The sequence below is a fragment of the Callionymus lyra genome, chromosome 18 (assembly GCF_982586985.1).
Source record: "Callionymus lyra chromosome 18, fCalLyr1.hap1.1, whole genome shotgun sequence".
Taxonomy (NCBI): Eukaryota; Metazoa; Chordata; class Actinopteri; order Syngnathiformes; family Callionymidae; genus Callionymus; species Callionymus lyra.
The window spans coordinates 14041748-14052755 of record NC_141835.1 but is presented as its reverse complement, the minus strand read 5'-3'; the positions used below and the strand labels follow the sequence as shown (position 1 = coordinate 14052755).

The following is an 11008-nucleotide window of genomic DNA, read 5'->3' as shown; positions in this document are numbered from 1 at the left end:
TTTATTGGGTATTGTTTTGATTGTTTAAGCGCTTTGTGACCCTGGTCTAGAAAAGCACTATACAAATAAAAATTACTTACTTACTTACTTACTCTTTAAGTATATATTTTATTGGGTATTGTTTGATTGTTTAAGCGCTTTGTGACCCTGGTCTAGAAAAGCGCTGTACAAATAAAAATTACTTACTTACTTTTTAAGTATATATTTTATTGGGTATTGTTTTGATTGTTTAAGCGCTTTGTGACCCTGGTCTAGAAAAGCACTATACAAATAAAAATTACTTACTTACTTACTTTTTAAGTATATATTTTATTGGGTATTGTTTTTGATTGTTTAAGTGCTTTGTGACCCTGGTCTAGAAAAGTGCTATACAAATAAAAATTACTTACTTACTTACTTACTTTTTAAGTATATATTTTATTGGGGATTGTTTTGATTGTTAAGCGCTTTGTGACCCTGGTCTAGAAAAGCGCTTTACAAATAAAAATTACTTACTTACTTACTTTTTAAGTATATATTTTATTGGGGATTTTTTTGATTGTTTAAGCGCTTTGTGACCCTGGTCTAGAAAAGCGCTATACAAATAAAAATTACTTACTTACTTACTTTTTAAGTATATATTTTATTGGGTATTGTTTTGATTGTTTAAGCGCTTTGTGACCCTGGTCTAGAAAAGCGCTATACAAATAAAAATTACTTACTTACTTACTTACTTTTTAAGTATATATTTTATTGGGTATTGTTTTGATTGTTTAAGCACTTTGTGACCCTGGTCTAGAAAAGCGCTATACAAATAAAAATGACTTACTTACTTACTTTTTAAGTATATATTTTATTGGGTATTGTTTTTGATTGTTTAAGCGCTTTGTGACCCTAGTCTAGAAAAGCGCTCTACAAATATTATTTACTTTACTTACTTACTTATATGGATGTATCAAAAGGCAGCAGCTCAACGAAGAAGCCAAGACTTAAAGTGATAGTTCAACGAAAATTGAAACTTTTAAAATTTAAAAATATTGTGTTACAGTTGTGACCGAAACTGGATCAAGAGTCCGCGGTTCGGAAATGTTCTATGGCCGAGAACTGCTCCTCTGTATAGGAATTGTTCCCGAAAAAACTCCATATTTTGAGTTTATTTGTAAATATCAGTCTCTCAACTCCTGCCTGACTTCTTTCCTCATTGAAAAACATTGCAAGTGTCAGTGTGCAAGATTTAGGATGGTGGACTAGCAGCTTCAGCTAAAAACAAACTTTATTTACTTAAATATACAGAAGTATTCCATTTTTTTCAGAACGATTCCTAATGTTGAGGCTTAAGTACAAGATGGATGTTACAGTAAGGAGGTATTTGGATGTTTTTAAACATCTTCTTGGATGAAGATCTAGACAACTGGGCTCCAGTCGCTACATTAAAATGAACAAACATTTTTGCCTATAACTCTAAAACAGAACAGATTATTTTGAAAATAATCTGAACCTTTAGTCGACATGAGGATGAGTAGAAAATGAGTGAAATTAGAATTCTGGTTGAACTATGACTTTAATCCAGGATGTTCTTGGATGACTTGTTCAACTCCTGACACAACAATCGAATAAATTGTTACCCAATGTTATTCAATTAGTTTTCCTCCTCCTTTTTATCTTGTATTCCTCATTAGAATTATTATATCAATAGCAAACATCATGGTCCAAGGCAGCTCCTCTTTATCCTGCCAAGAACTAAAAACAAAATGAGCTATTAAGATGTTTTTGTTGTTATAAATAATGACCAATGGTTGTTTTCTTAAACTTTAAAGGACACCTACTGTGAAAACCCAACATTCTGGACTCGCATGACTCTAATGTTGAAGTCTTTCTTTCCATGACCATGTTTTGAAGTTATTAATTTATAAAGTTCTCCCCCGTCTGAAATCTTGACAAACGAGAGGTTACGAGTCCATTATGACATAATAATGGCTTCACTCCTCCTCGAGCCAGCTGTAATCACGCCCCACTTTGTTTATACAACGAGCCACTTGGAGGTGGAGACTTCCAGGATCAATGACACGCTGTGAAGAACCTCAAGGTTTGATGAAACACAGCAGAGTGGGTGTGGTTATAGTAAAGAAGATTTCATCTCCAGAAAAAAAACAGTGTTTTCAGTTGGCGGGGCTTAAGCACATTTTCTATTGTGAATAATTAAATTAAAAGAGAGTTTCGTACAAACAGACACATACTGATGAGGACAATATAGTTCCAAGATCTATTTAAGACTCAAATCAACACAAAAAATGCAAGTTTTTGTTCTTTGAGTTTAAACTTTGGCAAAAGATAAACTTTATTTCAGGGGTTAACATTTTAAACACAGTTATTTTTTCCTTTGAAGCACCCACATCGTCTTTTAACTATTTTCCAACTTCTTTTTTTCCTGTTCAAAACTTTCACATCATCAGAATAATTATTTTAAAGCCCATCTGGGCCACATTAAATGCTTTGGCGGCCCAGATTGTGCCGCCATGCCATGAGTTTGACTTTTATGCTTTTATATCCTGTTAGCTGCTTTTAAAATGGTTGGAGCTGCAGTGTTTTTTTTTTAATCCTATATGAGGGAAGCAGGCAGTTATCTGTAGAGGAAAGTCCACCCTTTTCCTGCTCAAAACACACACGCACACACCTTTAACACACACACTTATTTGCTGGTGGAATTGAATAGTAATACCATAAAAAATGTAAACGTTATAACGAAATAAAATATAAATACAAATAAGGAATTTTTACAAATAATACTACATCGTTTTGTGTAATATTAATTTAATTTAAAAGTGTTTTAATAGTATTAAAACATCTTTAGACATCATCTTCTATTCCGAGCAGCCCCTGAACGCATCATTCGCCCCATACACCTGTGTCGTCTCTGCTAACAGTTAGCTGTTTGTGACCCACATTTATTATACTTAAAAAACAAAACAAAAAGTTAAAGTTTCACAATGAACGCCGAGGAGCAGTTGTTCTTGTGCACCTTGAAGGGGAAACGAGTGAAAATCTCCCTCAAAACGTCGTCGGTCACCGGCGTCATTCAACGGATCTGCCCCAACAAGATGCTCGTGTTGTCGGACGGTCAGGAACTTTTTTTTTTTATTATTTCCCTCACATTTTAATGGATAAAATGTTTAAATAATATCGTGTTACAGTGGTGACCGAAACTGGATCAAGAGTCCGCGGTTCGAAAATGTTCTATGGCCGAGATATTTTTAACGGTGAGTTCACTAATATTGTCACTTAAAGTTTAAAGTAAAGTTTGTGAAAACTAATGGGGTTTTTTTTAAATGTCACTTAAAAGTTTTCTTCTTTACTTGACAGTTGAGCTGGAAGAGAAACTCACAGATGACGTTAAGTGAGTATTTTGCTATTTCTTTAATTAAATTGTCTCACATTTTAAAACAGTATATTGCTTATTATTAAAAAAAAAAAATTATAAATCCCTGTTTTGGTCATGTTAAGCTAATCTTTGCTAGCAGAGAAAGCAACTTAAGACCAGTTGTAACCTCCAGAAATCTCCTAAATGTATATATTTATTACTTTTTCACAGTCAGATTCAACCCACATGTTTTAACCTCCTTGGCGGAGGAAATGTTTGGGGAATATGGGTAAAGCATCTTCTGTCTCTTTATATTAAAGATGGTCCTGTTTTGCAGAGAAGTCCAGGAGCAGGAACCGGAAGACAATTTTGAGGAGGAGGAAAAGTCATGCCCGGCTTTCTCTTCAGGTAAGTTTTAAATCACCGTGGTCCTCATTTACCAAGAGAATGTGCGCAGAATAATGTAACGTACGTAGAATAAAGAGTGTGGAAAAAGTGCTGACTTCCCGATAAGTTGTGAAGGTGGAGTACGTACTTATTTACTGCTCAGATCCATGTCCGAGTCATTTTGAGAAGTGTTTATATTAGAGACATAAACAATCAATATTTTTTTTAAAAGTCGCTCACACGTGTTTGTAGTTACATGAGTAACTTATAAATGTATTTATCATTCGCCAAACTACTGTTCTTTATTTGTAATAAGACTATGATTGTTTTGTACGTAATGATTTTATTAACCATTTCACGCTATTCAGAAAAAAATGTAAACAAATCATAAGCTTGTTTTTATAATATAACGGACAAAAGGATCTGCGTCTGATCGCTTCAAGTCTCCATGAGAGTCACAGACGTTCTTGTGGAACAACATCACGTCCATTTCATCAAACTGAAGCTGCAGAATGAAAGCGGCTAAAATCACGTGATCAGAAAAACATGCTTCTATAAATATACCATCACAGGATGACTGTTTGTAAACAAAACACTTTTATTCTTAAATATAAAAGGGATACTTGTGTATGTTGCGCATGTAAGCCACAAATTCTAATGAAGCTCAGAGACGACCAGACAATCATCATCATTTTCATCACTACTCAGCACTTTAACTTACTGATTTGCAGTTTTATTCTTGTTAAATTTCTTTTTTAGATGTTTCCCACAAGCCCCTGATCGTCATTTAAAAAAAATAATGTCAGTAAATGTATGTAAAATAAAACATTTATACCAAAGCTCCCCTGCCCTAAATCACAATAGTGATCCAATTCAGTAATGTTTATTGAAAAATGTCCCCTTGTGAGACTAATAAAGTAAGTAAGTAATTTGTATTTATATAGTGCTTTTCCAGACAAGGGTCACAAAGCGCTTAAACAATCAAAACAATACTCAATAAAATATATACTTTAAAGGAAAATCTTATCTTATCTTTATAATTTACTAATACATACTGTTTATCCAGTTTACTTTTTTTTTTTTCTTATTGTGGAGAGAAGAATCTCAGCTTCCGGGTCATTGAATATGAATTACATATTTAATCGACGGCGTGGAAAGGGATGAACAAGCCTGTGCTGATTTAGATGTACAACGGAAAAGTGTGCACGCACAGATTCATACATAAGAATATTTCTGCGCATGCACCATTTTATGGGTTTGAGTCTACGACCGTTTTTGGAAGGAAATTGATGTACCTCTTAGTACATGCGCCCCCTGAAATTTCTCTTGTAACAATTCTATTCTTGTTGGCATCATGGCGATGAAGACGCACCAAAGTTTCTTGTGATCGACGAGTTCCACGAGACGTTTGTACCTGCTGTAAGTCTCCTCAATTTACTTTACCTTGCACCTACATCTCCACAATGTTTTAGAAGTTGGAAACTTTTTTCTATTGATCTTTCACATACGTTTCTCTGCGTGTACTTTTCGGTACTACTTCTAAGAATGAATGTTTCAAATCTCCTTAGTGGTGAAAAGGGTTATCAATGTCTACATGTGTAAACGGTTACATGGATAAATAATACACATTCTATTCTCTCGCCTCGTCCTCCGTATTCATTTCTCACCAATAGATGCATGTAATTGTGGCCGAGCTGCTGTTGACCAAAAAGGCATGTTTTTTTTGTCATTTTATGTGGGTCATGTTCAGGAGACTGTGGTGTCAATAAAGTTTGGAGACATTATTGACAGCGACGACTAACAAGCTTTTATAACGATTGTTTAAAAGAAACAACAAGTACAACAATTGTATTCATCATAGTGTGTTTATTGTACTTAAACAGTGTTTAACAAAGTTCCTCAATTACAAAATAAGCAGTCCTGCTTCGCAGTATTACTCTGTGAGGGGTATTACTTTGTAGCCTCGCGTAATAATACTATCTGGCCTCGCAGAGTAATACTATGGGATTCATGGTGCGAGATTTGACTGATTTTTTTTGTTGTTGAGTAGGTTAAAACCAGAATTAATACATAAGACTTCATAGTTCACTATCTGTTTTTGGGAGAATTTTAAGTGCGCCGTATAGTGCAGAAAATGTGTTTAATAAAGTTTTGTCAATTATTATGTTTTTTTTGTTTAATTGTGTTACTATGTGTGTTTATTTTCTCTGATATCTACTGGAAGGGCTTTGCTATAATGGGATTAGGAGGTTTTTTTTAAATAAAGAGACAAATGACACGTAGAAAGAGAATTGTTAAAGTTGAGCTAAAGCTCTATTGTGGCCCCCTATGAGGTGATGGACATCAATAAGCAGAGTGTGATCGGTGTGGGAGCTGATGGTGTGGAGCTCCACAAACATGGGAGGCTGTGTTGGCTGCAGGTGAGCTGTAAATAAACATTTAATCAGTACAGATGTTGTAAAATGTTTTGTTTTTTTACTGCTTTTTAATGTACAGAATTTTTGTCTTAAGATTGCAACTGACAACAAGATCTATATCTTTGACATCCTGTCACTCGGAGCTCGAGCTTTTAAGAATGGTCTCTCCATGATTCTGGAAAATAAGAAAATGTTGAAGGTGATGGTTTGAAATGAACATTATATTTTTGTTATTTCTTACTAAACCGATCGGTTCCCTGCAGGTCATCCATGACTGCAGACCGATCGCCGGATGTCTTTTCGCTCAGTTCAGAGTGAAGCTGATAAACGTCTTCGACACACAGGTAAATGTTTCATCTCTAATAGCATGAGTGAGTGTCCGGTTCAATTTTCACTTCACTTCCGTAAGGTTGCAGATGTCATGTGCTTCCGAAATGATACCGGAGGCTTCCTGCCGGACAGAGTCAGCACTTTGCCGGAGGTGCTGAGGCTCCATCTTAACATTCGTTCGCCGCAGCTCTCGTCGTTACGGCTGAATCCACGTTCCACAAAGGTACTTAACAAACACACAATTTAACTTACCTCTAGTGTGGATCCTAAATTCAGGTGTCTACCTATCTTATTTTTACATCTAGTACTATTATAACATATGTATTTATTTTTTCATACTATTTCAATGTTTCGTCTTATAAACGGTATGTCATCGATACTGTATATGGTGTGTTTTAAGTTTTGTGGACAGTTTTACTGCCCTTAATTATAATTCTTAATAATATCGTAGTTATTTTAAATTTTTACATTATGACCAAATTAACCTTTTAAGGTCAAACTGAAATATAATAGCATTACATTCACTGGTATTTCTGATATTTTACTTATTATTCATCTTGATTTTTATTCTGTCTTTTTTTAATGATGAAAAAAATTGACACTTTGCTCAATTGAATAGGTTCAACCTACTTAACTTTGGTCCGAACGTAGAATTTAGTTGCTCTGCCCTGGTTTGAAAAACGAATAAAAACTACTCTAAGCCATTCTCTTTACAAGGGACCCCCCTAGTGGCCACTGAAGCCCAACTATAAATACCCGCGATTATAAAGTCAGAACGTTTATCTGTCCCTGGTGAAAAGAGATGGGAATTTAGAGGGTGATAAAGTCAAAAGATTACAATTAACTCTATGAAGAAGTAAGTAAGTTGGTTATAGTTATTTGTAAAGCGCCTTTCTAGACTAGGGTCACAAAGCGCTTAAACCATCAATAACAATGCACAGTTAAAATATATAGTTTAAAAGGCGAAGACTCATAAGACAAACACAGGAGTCTCAGAAAATCAGGGAAAAGCCTGCACAAATAAAAACATCTTAAGATGTTTTTTGAAGGAGTCAGTAGATCCATCAAACACAGAGGAAGATCGTTCCAAAGCTTAGGATCAACAGACGGGAAGGATTTCTCGTTTCTGGTCCGGAAGTGTGTTGAGGAACCATCAGTAGATTCTGATCCACAGACCTCAGAGCCCGAGCTGGGGTGTAAGGCTGGATCAGATCACTGATGTAAGGAGGAGCCTGACCATGAATAGATCTGAAAGTAAGAGCCTGAATTTAAAAATTGATTGTGAAAGAAATTGGCAGCCAGTGAAGAGATTTGAGGATCGGGGAAATGTGAGTTCTTCTACTAGAGCGGGTCAGAATTCTCGCAGCAGAGTTTTTTATCAACTGCAGGCGAGACAGCCCCTTCTTGTTTAGACACGAAAATAAACTTTTACAACATTCCAAACGAGAAGACACAAACACATCGATTATGAACTCCAGATTGTGTTGTGACGTCATTTTCCTAAATTTAGAGATTTTTCTCAGTTTTTGAAAGAGACATATCTTAAATACAACACTCTGGTTACTCAATGTCAAAGAAATGAGTCCTTTTGTAAAAAATCTCTCATGTAAACTGCAACATGTACATGTTTTACCTTGTCTGGTAGATGAGTCACGGAAATCATTTCTATTTCCGATTGAGTTTTAGTAGTTGCTGTCTTCGTCCAGGTAGTGACGCAGACTTGTGTCTTGCAGAAGGAGACCCAGATGTGGTACAAGCGTCCGTGTCCCATCCCTCTATTGAAGACGATGGCTCTGTCAGTGATGCACCTGAGGTCTCTGCGAAATGTCCTGCTGGACAACATGATGACCGATTTCATGATGCTGGTGGACTCTTACATCACCAGCAGTCGCTACGGGCCGGACGACATAGAGGAGGTGGACATGGTAGGGTAACATTGGCCACTGTTTGGGGAAAAAAAAGAAACTTAAATGATTTGCAACAGGAAAGTGTGCTTCAGCTGCCTAGTGAGCTGCGGCAGCTGCAGGAGATGCACTCGGAGCGCCGGGAGGAAGCCGAGGGCAGATACCCCGTCACAAAGCTGGGCCTGTTGGAGCGCTTTAACCCGCGTCCGCAATACCAGTCTTCCCCGGCTGACCCAGTCCTCAACAGGTCAACGCCAGACTTCTCTGCACAGACGCCCGTGACACCCTTCTCACCACAGCGTCCTTAGCACTTCTCAATGACAGCCAGTAGATGGCAGTAGATGTTCAGCTCAGTTTATTGAGCAGTTTTTAAGTTAAAGTCACAAAATTAAGTTGTGTTACGATGTTCTTACAGTTTGAATTATAAATTCATTTCACATATTGTACATAAAGCTACGAGTTCTTATTAGAATCTGCTTCTGCTTTATTTTAAGAAACACTTTCACACTCAACATGACCGATAAAGTGAAGGTGAGTAACGTGTTTGAGAAGAAACTTGATGTTTGCATAAAAGGTTATGATGTTGTTTGTAGTTTCAGGAAGTTTATCTGTTTAAATTTCAGCTTAAACATGTTTGCAATTTGTTAATAATCTTGTTCGGACCTGAAATTGAACCAAAAAAGTGAAATCATTCAGAGTCAACCTCCTGTCTGTTGTTGGTTGACGACATTAAATGATATTTTCTTTGGAAAGACTAGCCTCAAAGAGGTCATTTATAAGATCACAGGTTGCAAACACCTGCCCCGGCGTCCCTCCCGTCTTCCCTATTGTGGACTCATCCGGTTGATGCCTTTCTTCATGCCCGAGCGCAGGGTGAAGCTCTCTAATTGAAAGCATGAAAAAGATAAAGAAGGATTTTTAATTAACCGGGCACAAAGCCTGGCTTCTGTCTTAGCAACCGGCTCCTCCTCAGCTTCTGCCGAACACAAACAGGGTGGGTCCTGCCCATATGCCCCCGTTGACCCCTTGTGTGCAGCCTGCTCCGTGTGAGGGAGGGTTCGACTGTGAAATGATTTCGGCGCAAACAAATGGCGTGAGCGGGACACGGGTCCGGTCGGAGGACGCGCTCTTGTCATTGACAAGCAGATTGAGGTTCTTATTTTAGAGGACCCTGCATTTCCTCCTCGTCACAATAATGCCTTATGTGTAGCACTTCCTGTTTCCCAGGCCTGAGAGGAAGGAACAGGGCGCTTGTCACACGGTAGTCACAGCTTCCTCTCTCTCCCCCCCCCTCACGCTCCCTCCCCTGATCCCAAACTTCAGACAGTGTTGTGTCCTTCACAGGGGAAGACGACTGCACCTTTAGCATCACTGCAGGATGCTGCCAGATTATTTATAGACGGCGGTCGGAGAAGGTATCGCTCAGACGTAAACACAAACGATAGGATGTCCAGCTGTGTTGATGCAATATCTTAAAATGGAGGCTCGTGAGGCCAAATTGTTTTGGCTGAGCGCGGAGCTCTGTTGTCTGCTTCAGGTGTAACGCAAACAATTCACGCATGTTGAGGCGCTATGAATCATTGGAGTCCCTCATCGAGACCAGATGACCTTTCAATCAAACTGGTTTCTGTCAGTCATTATCAACGTAAACGACGTAAAGCGTAAACGTAGAATGCACAAATGATGATGTTTATTCTGGTGCATGCTGTAGTGTTTCAGAAATTAAAGCCAGTTTAAAATTGAACAATATATTCATTGCTTTACTGTAGGGTTTTTGGACACAAGGAAGGACAAAACGCATAGAAACATCTGCATTTTCCTTTTGTATTAGTGTAGGAAAAGGCAAAATTTAGTTGTGAGTTTGTGCTTACAGACTTTTTGCCGGCCAGTGGGACAACCTTGTTCAATATGCTTTTTCCCCCCCTTACTAAATCTAATGGCACATAGCTTTTCTCTTGATCTTTGTGCTTATAAACTTGGTATTAGTAGTAAAGTAATCTCGATGAGCTCATGAGACAGCCACACTTTTTTTGACGTTGTGAGACAACTCTTGACTAAGAGTGAGTCTCTTCTAATCCAATACTAGGCCAGTTATGAGTCTTGCGTTCGCTCACCTCTTGAGTCATGACGTTTGTGTGCTCTCTGAAATTTGCATATTTATTATAAATGGCTAAAGATGTTGTGATGAAAAGGTTTGGAGAAGGTGCAATTTTTATATTCAGGCTGAATTTTGTTCAAATTTAAGTACAAAGTTTGACAGCTATACCTGATAAACCTGGTCTTCTTTATATATTTTGATTTATATTTATGAATTCGTAATTATTAAGATATTGAATTGTAGTTTCTATAATCGTATTTATATTATTTAATAATTTAATTCTGTAATTTAAAAAACACAAAAATGCTGTGTTTTTTAAAACGCTGGCAATAAAATATTCTGATTTTGCTTTATAGATTTAAACCAGTGTTTCCAGAATTTGTCGATTACATACATTATATATAGCAAAAAGCCTTTGATATTTAATTTATAAGTGTATGAAATGCTGTATTGTATTAAACATGAGCAGAAACTCAAACTAATTCAGTCTCAACCGATCTAAGGCTGTAAATCTTGACCACAGTATCAAAATGTA

At 37.0% G+C, this 11008-nt stretch overlaps 1 protein-coding gene across 2 annotated transcripts; it reads left to right on the top strand.

The window, feature by feature from the left end:
* Positions 1 to 2902: 2902 nt before the first annotated feature.
* Positions 2903 to 9030, top strand: exd1 (exonuclease 3'-5' domain containing 1). Of its 2 annotated transcripts, none has more exons than XM_087779503.1 (11): positions 2903 to 3096; positions 3171 to 3236; positions 3340 to 3373; positions 3675 to 3745; positions 5091 to 5143; positions 6058 to 6144; positions 6236 to 6340; positions 6405 to 6485; positions 6551 to 6694; positions 8205 to 8396; positions 8471 to 9030. In XM_087779503.1, the coding sequence occupies exons 1-11, from the start codon at positions 2967 to 2969 to the stop codon at positions 8681 to 8683; spliced, it is 1176 nt and encodes a 391-aa protein (XP_087635629.1). In that variant the 5' UTR covers positions 2903 to 2966; the 3' UTR covers positions 8684 to 9030. The 2 variants fall into 2 exon arrangements, with proteins under 2 accessions (XP_087635629.1, XP_087635628.1); XM_087779502.1 differs by having other exon boundaries at positions 8456 to 9030.
* Positions 9031 to 11008: the final 1978 nt, after the last annotated feature.